The sequence below is a fragment of the Bufo bufo genome, chromosome 5 (genome assembly GCF_905171765.1).
Source record: "Bufo bufo chromosome 5, aBufBuf1.1, whole genome shotgun sequence".
NCBI classification, from domain to species: Eukaryota; Metazoa; Chordata; class Amphibia; order Anura; family Bufonidae; genus Bufo; species Bufo bufo.
The window spans coordinates 3,402,719-3,418,744 of record NC_053393.1 but is presented as its reverse complement, the minus strand read 5'-3'; the positions used below and the strand labels follow the sequence as shown (position 1 = coordinate 3,418,744).

The 16,026-nt window shown below is 53.2% G+C and overlaps 1 protein-coding gene across 2 annotated transcripts in view; it reads right to left on the bottom strand.

The window, feature by feature from the left end:
- The window catches only part of HSF1 (heat shock transcription factor 1), a 32,537-nt gene that overhangs the window by 11,581 nt on the left and 4,930 nt on the right, over positions 1 to 16,026 (bottom strand). For both annotated transcript variants that reach the window (XM_040433198.1, XM_040433199.1), the window contains exons 2-7: positions 8,125 to 8,270; positions 2,799 to 2,907; positions 2,520 to 2,656; positions 2,290 to 2,414; positions 2,069 to 2,144; positions 1,761 to 1,822 (exon numbers count right to left, since the gene is read on the bottom strand). In XM_040433198.1, the coding sequence (XP_040289132.1) occupies positions 1,761 to 1,822; positions 2,069 to 2,144; positions 2,290 to 2,414; positions 2,520 to 2,656; positions 2,799 to 2,907; positions 8,125 to 8,270 (655 nt within the window). The remainder of the gene's footprint in view (positions 1 to 1,760; positions 1,823 to 2,068; positions 2,145 to 2,289; positions 2,415 to 2,519; positions 2,657 to 2,798; positions 2,908 to 8,124; positions 8,271 to 16,026) is intronic.

The window sequence follows — 16,026 nt, the reverse complement described above, 5'->3', positions numbered from 1 at the left end:
ACATCCCTCCCCCCCCCACCCCGGTGGGCCCCCGCAGAGTGCAACACCCCTCCCCCCCCCCCCGGTGGGCCCCCGCAGAGTGCAACACCCCTCCCCCCCCCTGTGGGCCCCCGCAGAGTGCAACACCCCTCCCCCCCCTGTGGGCCCCCGCAGAGTGCAACACCCCTCCCCCCCAGGTGGGCCCCCGCAGAGTGCAACACCCCTCCCCCCCAGGTGGGCCCCCGCAGAGTGCAACACCCCCCCCCCCCGGTGGGCCCCCGCAGAGTGCAACACCCCTCCCCCCCCACGGTGGGCCCCCGTAGAGTGCAACACCCCTCCCCCCCACCCCGCCCGGTGGGCCCCCGCAGAGTGCAACACCCCTCCCCCCCCCACCGGTGGGCCCCCGCAGAGTGCAACACCCCTCCCCCCCCACCGGTGGGCCCCCGCAGAGTGCAACACCCCTCCCCCCCCGGTGGGCCCCCGCAGAGTGCAACACCCCTCCCCCCCACGGTGGGCCCCCATAGAGTGCAACACCCCTCCCCCCCACCCCGCCCAGTGGGCCCCCGCAGAGTGCAACACCCCTCCCCCCCCCCACCGGTGGGCCCCCGCAGAGTGCAACACCCCTCCCCCCCCCCCCACCGGTGGGCCCCCGCAGAGTGCAACACCCCTCCCCACCCCCACCAGTGGGCCCCCGCAGAGTGCAACACCCCTCCCCCCCCACACCGGTGGGCCCCCGCAGAGTGCAACACCCCTCCTCCCCCCCCCCCCACCGGTGGGCCCCCGCAGAGTGCAACACCCCTCCCCCCCCCCCTTGAGCTTCAAGAGGTAGTCCCCTGAAATGGTCTTCACTTCACAGGTGTGCCCTGTCAGGTTTAATAAGTGGGATTTCTTGCCTTATAAATGGGGTTGGGACCATCAGTTGCGTTGAGGAGAAGTCAGGTGGATACACAGCTGATAGTCCTACTGAATAGACTGTTAGAATTTGTATTATGGCAAGAAAAAAGCAGCTAAGTAAAGAAAAACGAGTGGCCATCATTACTTTAAGAAATGAAGGTCAGTCAGTCAGCCGAAAAATTGGGAAAACTTTGAAAGTAAGGGCTATTTGACCATGAAGGAGAGTGATGGGGTGCTGCGCCAGATGACCTGGCCTCCACAGTCACCGGACCTGAACCCAATCGAGATGGTTTGGGGTGAGCTGGACCGCAGAGTGAAGGCAAAAGGGCCAACAAGTGCTAAGCATCTCTGGGAACTCCTTCAAGACTGTTGGGAGACCATTTCAGGGGACTACCTCTTGAAGCTCATCAAGAGAATGCCAAGAGTGTGCAAAGCAGTAATCAAAGCAAAAGGTGGCTACTTTGAAGAACCTAGAATAGGACATATTGTCAGTTGTTTCCCACTTGTTTGTTATGTATATAATTCCACATGTGTTAATTCATAGTTTTGATGCCTTCATAGTCATGAAAATAAAGAAAACTCTTTGAATGAGAAGGTGTGTCCAGACTGCAGGGTCTGTACTGTAGATGTTATTTTCTTCTCCATCAGTATTGATGAACTAAAGGTCGTCCACACGAGATCGGCGGGGGTACGACTTCAGCCCCGGCCATCAGCACTGTGCGCTGCATGTTGTTTGGTGGCTGCTCCAGCGCCTGATACGGGGCACAGCACCCCATTCTAACAGCTAATTGGTGGGTTGTCGGGAGTCAGACCCCTGATCTGATAACAGATCCTAAGGATGGGCCGTCAGTATCACCGTCTGCGGTGGGGTGGGCTCCGGCACTCACATTTTACGTTTCACCCCCAGAATCCGGTTGGACTGGACCAGAGAAATGAGGAACTGGATGAGCTGGAGACAGAAAACAGAAGGTTAGGTCCATGGAATCCGGACACCCCCTGGCAGAGTGCAACACCCCTCACACCGATGGGTGCCCACAGAGTGCAACACCCCTCCCCCCCCCAGTGGGCCCCCGCAAAGTGCAACACCCCCCCTCCCCGGTGGGCCCCCGCAGAGTGCAACACCCCCCCCCCCCCCCCCCCAGTGGGCCCCCGCAGAGTGTAGTCTGTAGCAGTGACATGCGGTCCACCCGCTCACCTTGTTGACCACCTTCTGCTGTTGGGCATGCTTCTGGCGCAGACTGGCCACCTCCCTCCAGAGAGCTTCATTCTCACTGCAGAAGCAGCAAACTGTTAGCAAATACCAGACGGCCTGGGAAAGCTGGGTGACAACCCTTGTGACAGCTGTAACGGTTGCCTGGTTGTCACTCAGCTTTCCCAGAAGCAGATTAGTTAGCGAGAACGTTTGGCACCACTCACTGCTTCATGGCCAGCAGGCGGCAGTCAATGCTTTCTTGCTTCCCCTTCATGACTTGCACGTCCGTCAGCAGCTTACTGACATTGTCCTGATGAACCTTCACCTCCACCGTTTTGGTTCCTGACAGCTGAGGACAGAAACGGTGACGTCACATGAAGCTGAGGCCCCCGGCCCGCCATCACATGAAGCTGAGGCCCCCTGCCCGGCCCCCCGCCGCCGGCGGCACACTCACATTGTTAACCTTCCTCTTGATGTTCTCCAGTAAATGCTCTTGACCGCGGATGAAGTACGGATGCTGGAATTCTGTGTCGTCCTTCTCTGGCTTCACCAGACCCCCCTGCTCGATGTGGACCACCTTCCTGAAGCCGTCTGAGGAGAAGACAACGCTTAAGGTTAAATCGCAGTCATGCCCCTACGCTGGGCAGACTGGCCGACACACGCAGCCGCCAAGCAAGAGGGCATGTGAGGGGGCACCACCAGGACCGGGGGGCGAGAGCGCTCCGATACTCACACATATTGAGCTGCCTCACGAAGCTCGCCATGTTGTTGTGCTTGAAGTATTTAGGAAGAACGTCTTTGGCGAAACATCCCTGGTCAAAGACGTGAAAGCTGTTTCCTTCCTGAAAAGAAAGAGGGCATGAGAGGGGCGAAAAATGGGGGCAGAGGTCAGGAAACGAGGGGCCGAAATGGCTGTGGCCTAGCGGGGGGGACGGGGACAAGGCCTAGGAAAAGCAAAGCGTGGGGGGCACAAGGCCTAGGAAAAGCAGAGCGTGGGGGGCACAAGGCCTAGGAAAAGCAGAGCGTGGGGGGCACAAGACCTAGGAAAAGCAGAGCGTGGGGGGCACAAGGCCTAGGAAAAGCAAAACGTGGGGGGCACAAGGCCTAGGAAAAGCAAAGCGTGGGGGGCACAAGGCCTAGGAAAAGCAGAGCGTGGGGGGCACAAGGCCTAGGAAAAGCAGAGCGTGGGGGGCACAAGGCCTAGGAAAAGCAGAGCGTGGGGGGCACAAGGCCTAGGAAAAGCAAAACGTGGGGGGCACAAGGCCTAGGAAAAGCAAAACGTGGGGGGCACAAGGCCTAGGAAAAGCAAAACGTGGGGGGCACAAGGCCTAGGAAAAGCAGAGTCTGGGGGGGGGGCACAAGGCCTAGGAAAAGCAGAGTCGGGGGGGGGCACAAGGCCTAGGAAAAGCAGAGTCTGGGGGGGCACAAGGCCTAGGAAAAGCAGAGTCTGGGGGGGGGCACAAGGCCTAGGAAAAGCAGAGTCTGGGGGGGGGGGCACAAGGCCTAGGAAAAGCAGAGTCTGGGGGGGCACAAGGCCTAGGAAAATCAGAGCGTGGGGGGGGGGCACAAGGCCTAGGAAAATCAGAGCGTGGGGGGGGGGGGGGGGGCACAAGGCCTAGGAAAAGCAGAGCCTGGGGGGGGGGGGGGGGGCACAAGGCCTAGGAAAAGCAGAGCCTGGGGGGGGGGGGGCACAAGGCCTAGAAAAAGCAGAGCCTGGGGGGGGGGGGGGGCACAAGGCCTAGGAAAAGCAGAGTCTGGGGGGGGGGGGCACAAGGCCTAGGAAAAGCAGAGTCTGGGGGGGGGGGCACAAGGCCTAGGAAAAGCAGAGTCTGGGGGGGGGGGCACAAGGCCTAGGAAAAGCAGAGTCTGGGGGGGCACAAGGCCTAGGAAAATCAGAGCGTGGGGGGGGGGCACAAGGCCTAGGAAAATCAGAGCCTGGGGGGGGGGGGGGCACAAGGCCTAGGAAAAGCAGAGCCTGGGGGGGGGGGCACAAGGCCTAGGAAAAGCAGAGCCTGGGGGGGGGGGGGCACAAGGCCTAGGAAAAGCAGAGCGTGGGGGGCACAAGGCCTAGGAAAAGCAAAACGTGGGGGGCACAAGGCCTAGGAAAAGCAGAGTCTGGGGGGGGGGGGGCACAAGGCCTAGGAAAAGCAGAGTCTGGGGGGGGGGGGGGGGGCACAAGGCCTAGGAAAAGCAGAGTCTGGGGGGGGCACAAGGCCTAGGAAAAGCAGAGTCTGGGGGGGCACAAGGCCTAGGAAAAGCAGAGTCTGGGGGGGGCACAAGGCCTAGGAAAAGCAGAGTCTGGGGGGGGCACAAGGCCTAGGAAAATCAGAGCGTGGGGGGGGGGGCACAAGGCCTAGGAAAATCAGAGCGTGGGGGGGGCACAAGGCCTAGGAAAATCAGAGCGTGGGGGGGGGGGGCACAAGGCCTAGGAAAATCAGAGCGTGGGGGGGGGGCACAAGGCCTAGGAAAAGCAGAGCCTGGGGGGGGGGGGGGGGGGGGGGCACAAGGCCTAGGAAAATCAGAGCGTGGGGGGGGGGCACAAGGCCTAGGAAAAGCAGAGCTTAGGGGGCACAAGGCCTAGGAAAAGCAAAGCGTGGGGGGCACAAGGCCTAGGAAAAGCAGAGCGTGGGGGGGGCACAAGGCCTAGGAAAAGCAGAGCATAGGGGGCACAAGGCCTAGGAAAAGCAAAGCGTGGGGGGCAGAAGGCCTAGGAAAAGCAAAGCGTGGGGGGCAGAAGGCCTAGGAAAAGCAGAGCGTGGGGGGCAGAAGGCCTAGGAAAAGCAGAGTCGGGGGGGGGGGGAGCACAAGGCCTAGGAAAAGCAGAGTCTGGGGGGGGCACAAGGCCTAGGAAAATCAGAGTCTGGGGGGGGGGGGGGCACAAGGCCTAGGAAAATCAGAGCCTGGGGGGGGGGGGGCACAAGGCCTAGGAAAATCAGAGCGTGGGGGGGGGGGGGGGGGCACAAGGCCTAGGAAAATCAGAGCCTGGGGGGGGGGGGGGCACAAGGCCTAGGAAAAGCAGAGCTTAGGGGGCACAAGGCCTAGGAAAAGCAGAGCGTGGAGCATTGGGGGGGGGGGGGGGGGGGGGCGACAAGGCCTAGGAAAAGCAGAGTGGTTGGTGTTTCACAAGGTCCAGGTTTCAGGGGGGGGGGGGGGGGGGGGGCACAAGGTACAGGACCAGCAGGGGGGAAGGCACAAGGTACAGGACCAGCAGGGGGGAAGGCACAAGGTACAGGACCAGCAGGGGGGGGGGCACAAGGTACAGGACCAGCAGGGGGGGGGGCACAAGGTACAGGACCAGCAGGGGGGGAAGGCACAAGGTACAGGACCAGCAGGGGGGGAAGGCACAAGGTACAGGACCAGCAGGGGGGGAAGGCACAAGGTACAGGACCAGCAGGGGGGGAAGGCACAAGGTACAGGACCAGCAGGGGGGAAGGCACAAGGTACAGGACCAGCAGGGGGGAAGGCACAAGGTACAGGACCAGCAGGGGGGGGGGCACAAGGTACAGGACCAGCAGGGGGGGGGCACAAGGTACAGGATCAGCAGAGTTCCGGGGAAAGTAGGGGAGGCCGGGCTAATGAAAACAGGAATCCTCTGGGTTCAGCAGTGTGGGGGCAGGCTGGAGATGCCCGGGCTCCGGGGCAGGCTGGAGATGCCCGGGCTCCGGGGCAGGCTGGAGATGCCCGGGCTCCGGGGCAGGCTGGAGATGCCCGGGCTCCGGGGCAGGCTGGAGATGCCCGGGCTCCGGGGCAGGCTGGAGATGCCCGGGCTCCGGGGCAGGCTGGAGATGCCCGGGCTCCGGGGCAGGCTGGAGATGCCCGGGCTCCGGGGCAGGCTGGAGATGCCCGGGCTCCGGGGCAGGCTGGAGATGCCCGGGCTCCGGGGCAGGCTGGAGATGCCCGGGCTCCGGGGCAGGCTGGAGGGCAGTGCACTGTATGGACCACTACATGACTGGGGCAGATCACCAAACATTTGGGGCACATTTCTGGGACGCGGTTCTGCAGCTACCTGGCGGATTCCCTTTGTGGTGACAACCAGTCCAGAGCACGCAGGGTGTCGGGGCTGCAGACAATCAGCTCGGAGCAGACTGCCCCCCTCTGCTGGACGCCGGCCAGACCGCTACTTGTGGCAAGAACATCACACCCCCAGAACAGAGCAAATGATAAACATGTGTGAGCCGGGGGATCAGCTTACAGAGCCGCACTTGGCGCAGGACACGGGAAACACACAATGAGGAGATGACCGAATGGAGAAACGTGAAACGCGATCCAAACCGGAGCAACGAGAACCGCAGAGGTCACTGACCCCCAGGACGACATCCGGTATAGACAAAACCAGACTGATAACAGAACAGCAGCGGTCAGACTCAGGGCACACATACACAGGGTCAGCAGTCCTCATCATCAGAGGATGGATAGATTCAGCGTTCATGTCATTATCATCGAATGGCAGGGTCAGCAGTCAGCTCATTATTATTAGGGGGAAGGGCCAGCAGTCATTTCATTATCATTAGAGGGCAGGGCCAGCAGTCATCTCATTATCATTAGAGGGCAGGGCCAGCAGTCATCTCATTATCATTAGAGGGCAGGGCCAGCAGTCATTTCATTATCATTAGAGGGCAGGGCCAGCAGTCATTTCATTATCATTAGAGGGCAGGGCCAGCAGTCATTTCATTATCATTAGAGGGCAGGGCCAGCAGTCATTTCATTATCAGTAGAGGGCAGGGCGAGCAGTCATTTCATTATCATTAGAGGGCAGGGCCAGCAGTCATTTCATTATCATTAGAGGGCAGGGCCAGCAGTCATTTCATTATCATTACAGGGAGGGGTCAGCAGTCATCCAATTATCATTACAGGGAGGGGTCAGCAGTCATCTCCTCATCAGTAGGCAGGGTCGGCAGAGTTTATATGACTGTCCATTTACTAGTACACATATGGTTTCCTGTACAGGAAATGTGCACCTCCAATACATCCATACTACGGCCGGCGGCAACACCTCCAAGTATCAATATAATATAATCATCCGGTATCAGCTCTCCTCCTCATATAAGGCTGAGTGATCCAGTATCAGCTCTCCTCCTCATATAAGGCTGAGTGATCCGGTATCAGCTCTCCTCCTCATATAAGGCTGAGTGATCCGGTATCAGCTCTCCTCCTCATATAAAGCAGAGTGATCCGGTATCAGCTCTCCTCCTCATATAAGGCTGAGTGATCCGGTATCAGCTCTCCTCCTCATATAAGGCTGAGTGATCCGGTATCAGCTCTCCTCCTCATATAAGGCTGAGTGATCCGGTATCAGCTCTCCTCCTCATATAAGGCTGAGTGATCCGGTATCAGCTCTCCTCCTCATATAAGGCTGAGTGATCCGGTATCAGCTCTCCTCCTCATATAAGGCTGAGTGATCAGGTATCAGCTCTCCTCCTCATATAAGGCTGAGTGATCAGGTATCAGCTCTCCTCCTCATATAAGGCTGAGTGATCCGGTATCAGCTCTCCTCCTCATATAAGGCTGAGTGATCCGGTATCAGCTCTCCTCCTCATATAAGGCTGAGTGATCTGGTATCAGCTCTCCTCCTCATATAAGGCTGAGTGATCCGGTATCAGCTCTCCTCCTCATATAAGGCTGAGTGATCCGGTATCAGCTCTCCTCCTCATATAAGGCTGAGTGATCCGGTATCAGCTCTCCTCCTCATATAAGGCTGAGTGATCCTGTATCAGCTCTCCTCCTCACATAAGGCTGAGTGATCAGGTATCAGCTCTCCTCCTCATATAAGGCTGAGTGATCCGGTATCAGCTCTCCTCCTCATATAAGGCTGAGTGATCCGGGATCAGCTCTCCTCCTCAGATAAGGCTGAGTGATCAGGTACAATGTTTTTCCGACGTCTCAGGTCCATGGGCAGCACCAGGCCATCTTCTTGGAGATCCATCCAACAAGAAGCGCTGGATCTGGAGGAGACACATGGAGTCCAACTCACGGTATATGGGGCCCCCTGAGCCGTGGCACACGTGGTCACCAGGCAGGAGGGGGTCGCAGGGCATTGTCAGGATACACGGCGGTCTTACCGGACTCCAGCAGATGAGAGGGTCCGTCTCCGGGTCCTCCACCAGAGTCCATAGCTTGGCCAGGAAGGCCGGAACGTTGCTGCCCGCACCAGCAGAGAGCGCCTCCATCGTCCAGAGAGCGGCCGCGCAGCAGGGGGGAGAAGACACTGCAGAACACGGAGGAAGGAAAAGACGGATGTCAGGGGCGGAGCTAAGAAAACGCACATACAAAAGGTCTACCAACAGCAACCGGAACGGAGGGCGGGGGAGGGGCATGGCGCCATGAAATCCCTGACCCCGCCCACCTCCAAGCACACAGCGTATACAATACAGAGGGGGGTAATAGGTTTACAGCGTATATGTACCGCTACAGTTTACAGTGTGTATAATGTCGGGAGGCAGTTTACAGTGTGTATAATATCGGGGGCAGTTTACAGTGTGTATAATGTCGGGGGGCAGTTTACAGTGTGTATAATGTCGGGGGGCAGTTTACAGTGTGTATAATATCGGGGGTCAGTTTACAGTGTGTATAATGTCGGGGGGCAGTTTACAGTGTGTATAATGTCGGGAGGCAGTTTACAGTGTGTATAATATCGGGGGGCAGTTTACAGTGTGTATAATATCGGGGGGCAGTTTACAGTGTGTATAATGTCGGGGGCAGTTTACAGTGTGTATAATATCGGGGGGCAGTTTACAGTGTGTATAATGTCGGGGGGCAGTTTACAGTGTGTATAATGTCGGGGGGCAGTTTACAGTGTGTATAATATCGGGGGTCAGTTTACAGTGTGTATAATATCGGGGGGCAGTTTACAGTGTGTATAATATCGGGGGCAGTTTACAGTGTGTATAATATCGGGGGCAGTTTACAGTGTGTATAATGTCGGGGGGCAGTTTACAGTGTGTATAATATCGGGGGCAGTTTACAGTGTGTATAATATCGGGGGGCAGTTTACAGTGTGTATAATATCGGGGGCAGTTTACAGTGTGTATAATATCGGGGGCAGTTTACAGTGTGTATAATGTCGGGGGGCAGTTTACAGTGTGTATAATGTCGGGGGCAGTTTACAGTGTGTATAATATCGGGGGGCAGTTTACAGTGTGTATAATATCGGGGGGCAGTTTACAGTGTGTATAATGTCGGGGGGCAGTTTACAGTGTGTATAATGTCGGGGGTCAGTTTACAGTGTGTATAATGTCGGGGGGCAGTTTACAGTGTGTATAATGTCGGGGGGCAGTTTACAGTGTGTATAATGTCGGGGGTCAGTTTACAGTGTGTATAATATCCGGGGGCAGTTTACAGTGTGTATAATATCGGGGGCAGTTTACAGTGTGTATAATATCGGGGGGCAGTTTACAGTGTGTATAATATCGGCGGGCAGTTTACAGTGTGTATAATATCGGGGGGCAGTTTACAGAGTGTATAATATCGGGGGGCAGTTTACAGAGTGTATAATATCGGGGGGCAGTTTACAGAGTGTATAATATCGGGGGGCAGTTTACAGAGTGTATAATATCGGGGGGCAGTTTACAGAGTGTATAATATCGGGGGGGGGGGGGGCAGTTTACAGTGTGTATAATATCGGGGGGCAGTTTACAGAGTGTATAATATCGGGGGGGGGGGGGTTTACCGTGTGTATAATATCGGGGGGGGGGGCAGTTTACAGTGTGTATAATGTCGGGGGGCAGTTTACAGTGTGTATAATGTCGGGGGGCAATTTACAGTGTGTATAATGTCGGGTGGCAGTTTACAGTGTGTATAATATCGGGGGGCAGTTTACAGTGTGTATAATATCGGGGGCAGTTTACAGTGTGTATAATATCGGGGGCAGTTTACAGTGTGTATAATATCGGGGGCAGTTTACAGTGTGTATAATATCGGGGGGCAGTTTACAGTGTGTATAATATCGGGGGGCAGTTTACAGTGTGTATAATATCGGGGGGCAGTTTACAGTGTGTATAATGTCGGGGGCAGTTTACAGTGTGTATAATGTCGGGGGCAGTTTACAGTGTGTATAATATCGGGGGCAGTTTACAGTGTGTATAATATCGGGGGGCAGTTTACAGTGTGTATAATATCGGGGGCAGTTTACAGAGTGTATAATATCGGGGGGCAGTTTACAGTGTGTATAATATCGGGGGCAGTTTACAGTGTGTATAATGTCGGGGGCAGTTTACAGTGTGTATAATGTCGGGGGCAGTTTACAGTGTGTATAATATCGGGGGGCAGTTTACCATGTGTATAATGTCGGGGGGGGCAGTTTACAGTGTGTATAATATCGGGGGCAGTTTACAGTGTGTATAATGTCGGGGGCAGTTTACAGTGTGTATAATGTCGGGGGGCAGTTTACAGTGTGTATAATGTCGGGGGGCAGTTTACAGTGTGTATAATGTCGGGGGGCAGTTTACAGACTGTATAATGTCGGGGGGCAGTTTACAGACTGTATAATGTCGGGGGCAGTTTACAGTGTGTATAATGTCGGGGGCAGTTTACAGTGTGTATAATGTCGGGGGGCAGTTTACAGTGTGTATAATATCGGGGGGCAGTTTACAGACTGTATAATGTCGGGGGGCAGTTTACAGACTGTATAATGTCGGGGGGCAGTTTACAGTGTGTATAATATCGGGGGGCAGTTTACAGTGTGTATAATGTCGGGGGCAGTTTACAGTGTGTATAATGTCGGGGGCAGTTTACAGTGTGTATAATGTCGGGGGCAGTTTACAGTGTGTATAATGTCGGGGGCAGTTTACAGTGTGTATAATGTCGGGGGCAGTTTACAGTGTGTATAATGTCGGGGGCAGTTTACAGTGTGTATAATGTCGGGGGCAGTTTACAGTGTGTATAATGTCGGGGGCAGTTTACAGTGTGTATAATGTCGGGGGCAGTTTACAGTGTGTATAATGTCGGGGGCAGTTTACAGTGTGTATAATGTCGGGGGCAGTTTACAGTGTGTATAATGTCGGGGGGCAGTTTACAGTGTGTATAATATCGGGGGGGCAGTTTACAGTGTGTATAATATCGGGGGGGGCAGTTTACAGTGTGTATAATATCGGGGGGGCAGTTTACAGATTGTATAATATCGGGGGCAGTTTACAGTGTCTATAATGTAGGGGGGGCAGTTTACAGTGTGTATAATATCGGGGGCAGTTTACAGTGTGTATAATATCGGGGGCAGTTTACAGTGTGTATAATATCGGGGGCAGTTTACAGACTGTATAATGTCGGGGGGCAGTTTACAGTGTGTATAATATCGGGGGGCAGTTTACAGTGTGTATAATATCGGGGGGCAGTTTACAGTGTGTATAATATCGGGGGGCAGTTTACAGTGTGTATAATATCGGGGGGGCAGTTTACAGAGTGTATAATATCGGGGGGGGGGGGTTTACAGAGTGTATAATATCGGGGGGGCAGTTTACAGTGTGTATAATATCGGGGGGGCAGTTTACAGTGTGTATAATATCGGGGGGGCAGTTTACAGTGTGTATAATATCGGGGGGGCAGTTTACAGTGTGTATAATATCGGGGGGGGGCAGTTTACAGTGTGTATAATATCGGGGGGGGGGCAGTTTACAGTGTGTATAATATCGGGGGGGGGCAGTTTACAGTGTGTATAATATCGGGGGGGGGCAGTTTACAGTGTGTATAATATCGGGGGGGGGGCAGTTTACAGTGTGTATAATATCGGGGGGGGGGCAGTTTACAGTGTGTATAATATCGGGGGGGGGGGGCAGTTTACAGTGTGTATAATATCGGGGGCAGTTTACAGTGTGTATAATATCGGGGGGGGCAGTTTACAGTGTGTATAATATCGGGGGGGGGGGAGTTTACAGTGTGTATAATATCGGGGGGGGGGGAGTTTACAGTGTGTATAATATCGGGGGGGGGGGCAGTTTACAGTGTGTATAATATCGGGGGGGGGCAGTTTACAGTGTGTATAATATCGGGGGCAGTTTACAGAGTGTATAATGTTAAGGGGCAGTTTACAGTGTGTATAATGTCGGGGGGGAGTTTACAGTGTGTATAATATCGGGGGGCAGTTTACAGACTGTATAATATCGGGGGGCAGTTTACAGTGTGTATAATGTCGGGGGCAGTTTACAGTGTGTATAATGTCGGGGGGCAGTTTACCGTGTGTATAATGTCGGGGGCAGTTTACAGTGTGTATAATGTCGAGGGGCAGTTTACAGTGTGTATAATATCAGGGGGCAGTTTACAGTGTGTATAATGTCGGGGGGCAGTTTACAGACTGTATAATATCGGGGGGGCAGTTTACAGTGTGTATAATATCGGGGGCAGTTTACAGAGTGTATAATATCGGGGGCAGTTTACAGAGTGTATAATATCGGGGGGGGGGGGCAGTTTACAGTGTGTATAATATCGGGGGGGGGGCAGTTTACAGTGTGTATAATATCGGGGGCAGTTTACAGTGTGTATAATATCGGGGGCAGTTTACAGTGTGTATAATATCGGGGGCAGTTTACAGTGTGTATAATATCGGGGGGGCAGTTTACAGAGTGTATAATATCGGGGGGGGGGGCAGTTTACAGTGTGTATAATATCGGGGGGGCAGTTTACAGTGTGTATAATATCGGGGGGGCAGTTTACAGTGTGTATAATATCGGGGGGGGGCAGTTTACAGTGTGTATAATATCGGGGGGGGGGGGGCAGTTTACAGTGTGTATAATATCGGGGGGGGGGGGCAGTTTACAGTGTGTATAATATCGGGGGGGGGCAGTTTACAGTGTGTATAATATCGGGGGCAGTTTACAGTGTGTATAATATCGGGGGCAGTTTACAGTGTGTATAATATCGGGGGCAGCTTACAGAGTGTATAATGTTAAGGGGCAGTTTACAGTGTGTATAATATCGGGGGCAGTTTACAGTGTGTATAATATCGGGGGGCAGTTTACAGTGTGTATAATATCGGGGGGCAGTTTACTGTGTGTATAATGTCGGGGGCAGTTTACAGTGTGTATAATGTCGGGGGGCAGTTTACAGTGTGTATAATATCGGGGGCAGTTTACAGTGTGTATAATATCGGGGGCAGTTTACAGTGTGTATAATATCGGGGGCAGTTTACAGAGTGTATAATGTCGGGGGGGGGCAGTTTACAGTGTGTATAATATCGGGGGCAGTTTACAGTGTGTATAATATCGGGGGGCAGTTTACAGTGTGTATAATATCGGGGGCAGTTTACAGACTGTATAATATCGGGGGCAGTTTACAGTGTGTATAATATCGGGGGCAGTTTACAGTGTGTATAATATCGGGGGCAGTTTACAGTGTGTATAATATCGGGGGCAGTTTACAGTGTGTATAATATCGGGGGCAGTTTACAGACTGTATAATATCGGGGGCAGTTTACAGTGTGTATAATATCGGGGGCAGTTTACAGTGTGTATAATATCGGGGGCAGTTTACAGACTGTATAATATCGGGGGCAGTTTACAGTGTGTATAATATCGGGGGCAGTTTACAGTGTGTATAATATCGGGGGGCAGTTTACAGTGTGTATAATATCGGGGGGCAGTTTACAGTGTGTATAATATCGGGGGCAGTTTACAGTGTGTATAATATCGGGGGGCAGTTTACAGTGTGTATAATGTCGGGGGGCAGTTTACAGTGTGTATAATGTCGGGGGGCAGTTTACAGTGTGTATAATGTCGGGTGGCAGTTTACAGTGTGTATAATATCGGGGGGCAGTTTACAGTGTGTATAATATCGGGGGGCAGTTTACAGTGTGTATAATATCGGGGGGGGGGGGGCAGTTTACAGTGTGTATAATATCGGGGGGGGGGGGGGCAGTTTACAGTGTGTATAATATCGGGGGGGGGGCAGTTTACAGTGTGTATAATATCGGGGGCAGTTTACAGTGTGTATAATATCGGGGGCAGTTTACAGTGTGTATAATATCGGGGGCAGCTTACAGAGTGTATAATGTTAAGGGGCAGTTTACAGTGTGTATAATATCGGGGGCAGTTTACAGTGTGTATAATATCGGGGGGCAGTTTACAGTGTGTATAATATCGGGGGGCAGTTTACTGTGTGTATAATGTCGGGGGCAGTTTACAGTGTGTATAATGTCGGGGGGCAGTTTACAGTGTGTATAATATCGGGGGCAGTTTACAGTGTGTATAATATCGGGGGCAGTTTACAGTGTGTATAATATCGGGGGCAGTTTACAGAGTGTATAATGTCGGGGGGGGGCAGTTTACAGTGTGTATAATATCGGGGGCAGTTTACAGTGTGTATAATATCGGGGGGCAGTTTACAGTGTGTATAATATCGGGGGCAGTTTACAGACTGTATAATATCGGGGGCAGTTTACAGTGTGTATAATATCGGGGGCAGTTTACAGTGTGTATAATATCGGGGGCAGTTTACAGTGTGTATAATATCGGGGGCAGTTTACAGACTGTATAATATCGGGGGCAGTTTACAGTGTGTATAATATCGGGGGCAGTTTACAGTGTGTATAATATCGGGGGCAGTTTACAGACTGTATAATATCGGGGGCAGTTTACAGTGTGTATAATATCGGGGGCAGTTTACAGTGTGTATAATATCGGGGGGCAGTTTACAGTGTGTATAATATCGGGGGGCAGTTTACAGTGTGTATAATATCGGGGGGCAGTTTACAGTGTGTATAATATCGGGGGGCAGTTTACAGTGTGTATAATGTCGGGGGGCAGTTTACAGTGTGTATAATGTCGGGGGGCAGTTTACAGTGTGTATAATGTCGGGTGGCAGTTTACAGTGTGTATAATGTCGGGTGGCAGTTTACAGTGTGTATAATATCGGGGGGCAGTTTACAGTGTGTATAATATCGGGGGGCAGTTTACAGTGTGTATAATATCGGGGGGCAGTTTACAGTGTGTATAATATCGGGGGCAGTTTACAGTGTGTATAATATCGGGGGCAGTTTACAGACTGTATAATATCGGGGGCAGTTTACAGACTGTATAATATCGGGGGCAGTTTACAGTGTGTATAATGTCGGGGGGCAGTTTACAGTGTGTATAATATCGGGGGGCAGTTTACAGTGTGTATAATATCGGGGGCAGTTTACAGTGTGTATAATATCGGGGGGGGGGGGGGGGGCAGTTTACAGTGTGTATAATATCGGGGGGGGGGGCAGTTTACAGTGTGTATAATATCGGGGGGGGGGGGCAGTTTACAGTGTGTATAATGTCGGGGGGCAGTTTACAGTGTGTATAATGTCGGGGGCAGTTTACAGTGTGTATAATGTCGGGGGGCAGTTTACAGTGTGTATAATATCGGGGGGCAGTTTACAGTGTGTATAATATCGGGGGCAGTTTACAGTGTGTATAATATCGGGGGCAGTTTACAGTGTGTATAATATCGGGGGCAGTTTACAGACTGTATAATATCGGGGGCAGTTTACAGTGTGTATAATATCGGGGGCAGTTTACCGTGTGTATAATATCGGGGGGCAATTTACAGTGTGTATAATATCGGGGGGGGGGGCAGTTTACAGTGTGTATAATATCGGGGGGGGGGGGCAGTTTACAGTGTGTATAATGTCGGGGGGCAGTTTACAGTGTGTATAATGTCGGGGGCAGTTTACAGTGTGTATAATGTCGGGGGGCAGTTTACAGTGTGTATAATATCGGGGGGCAGTTTACAGTGTGTATAATATCGGGGGCAGTTTACAGTGTGTATAATATCGGGGGCAGTTTACAGTGTGTATAATATCGGGGGCAGTTTACAGACTGTATAATATCGGGGGCAGTTTACAGTGTGTATAATATCGGGGGCAGTTTACCGTGTGTATAATATCGGGGGGCAATTTACAGTGTGTATAATATCGGGGGGGCAATTTACAGTGTGTATAATGTCGGGGGCAGTTTACAGTGTGTATAATGTCGGGGGGCAGTTTACAGTGTGTATAATGTCGGGGGGCA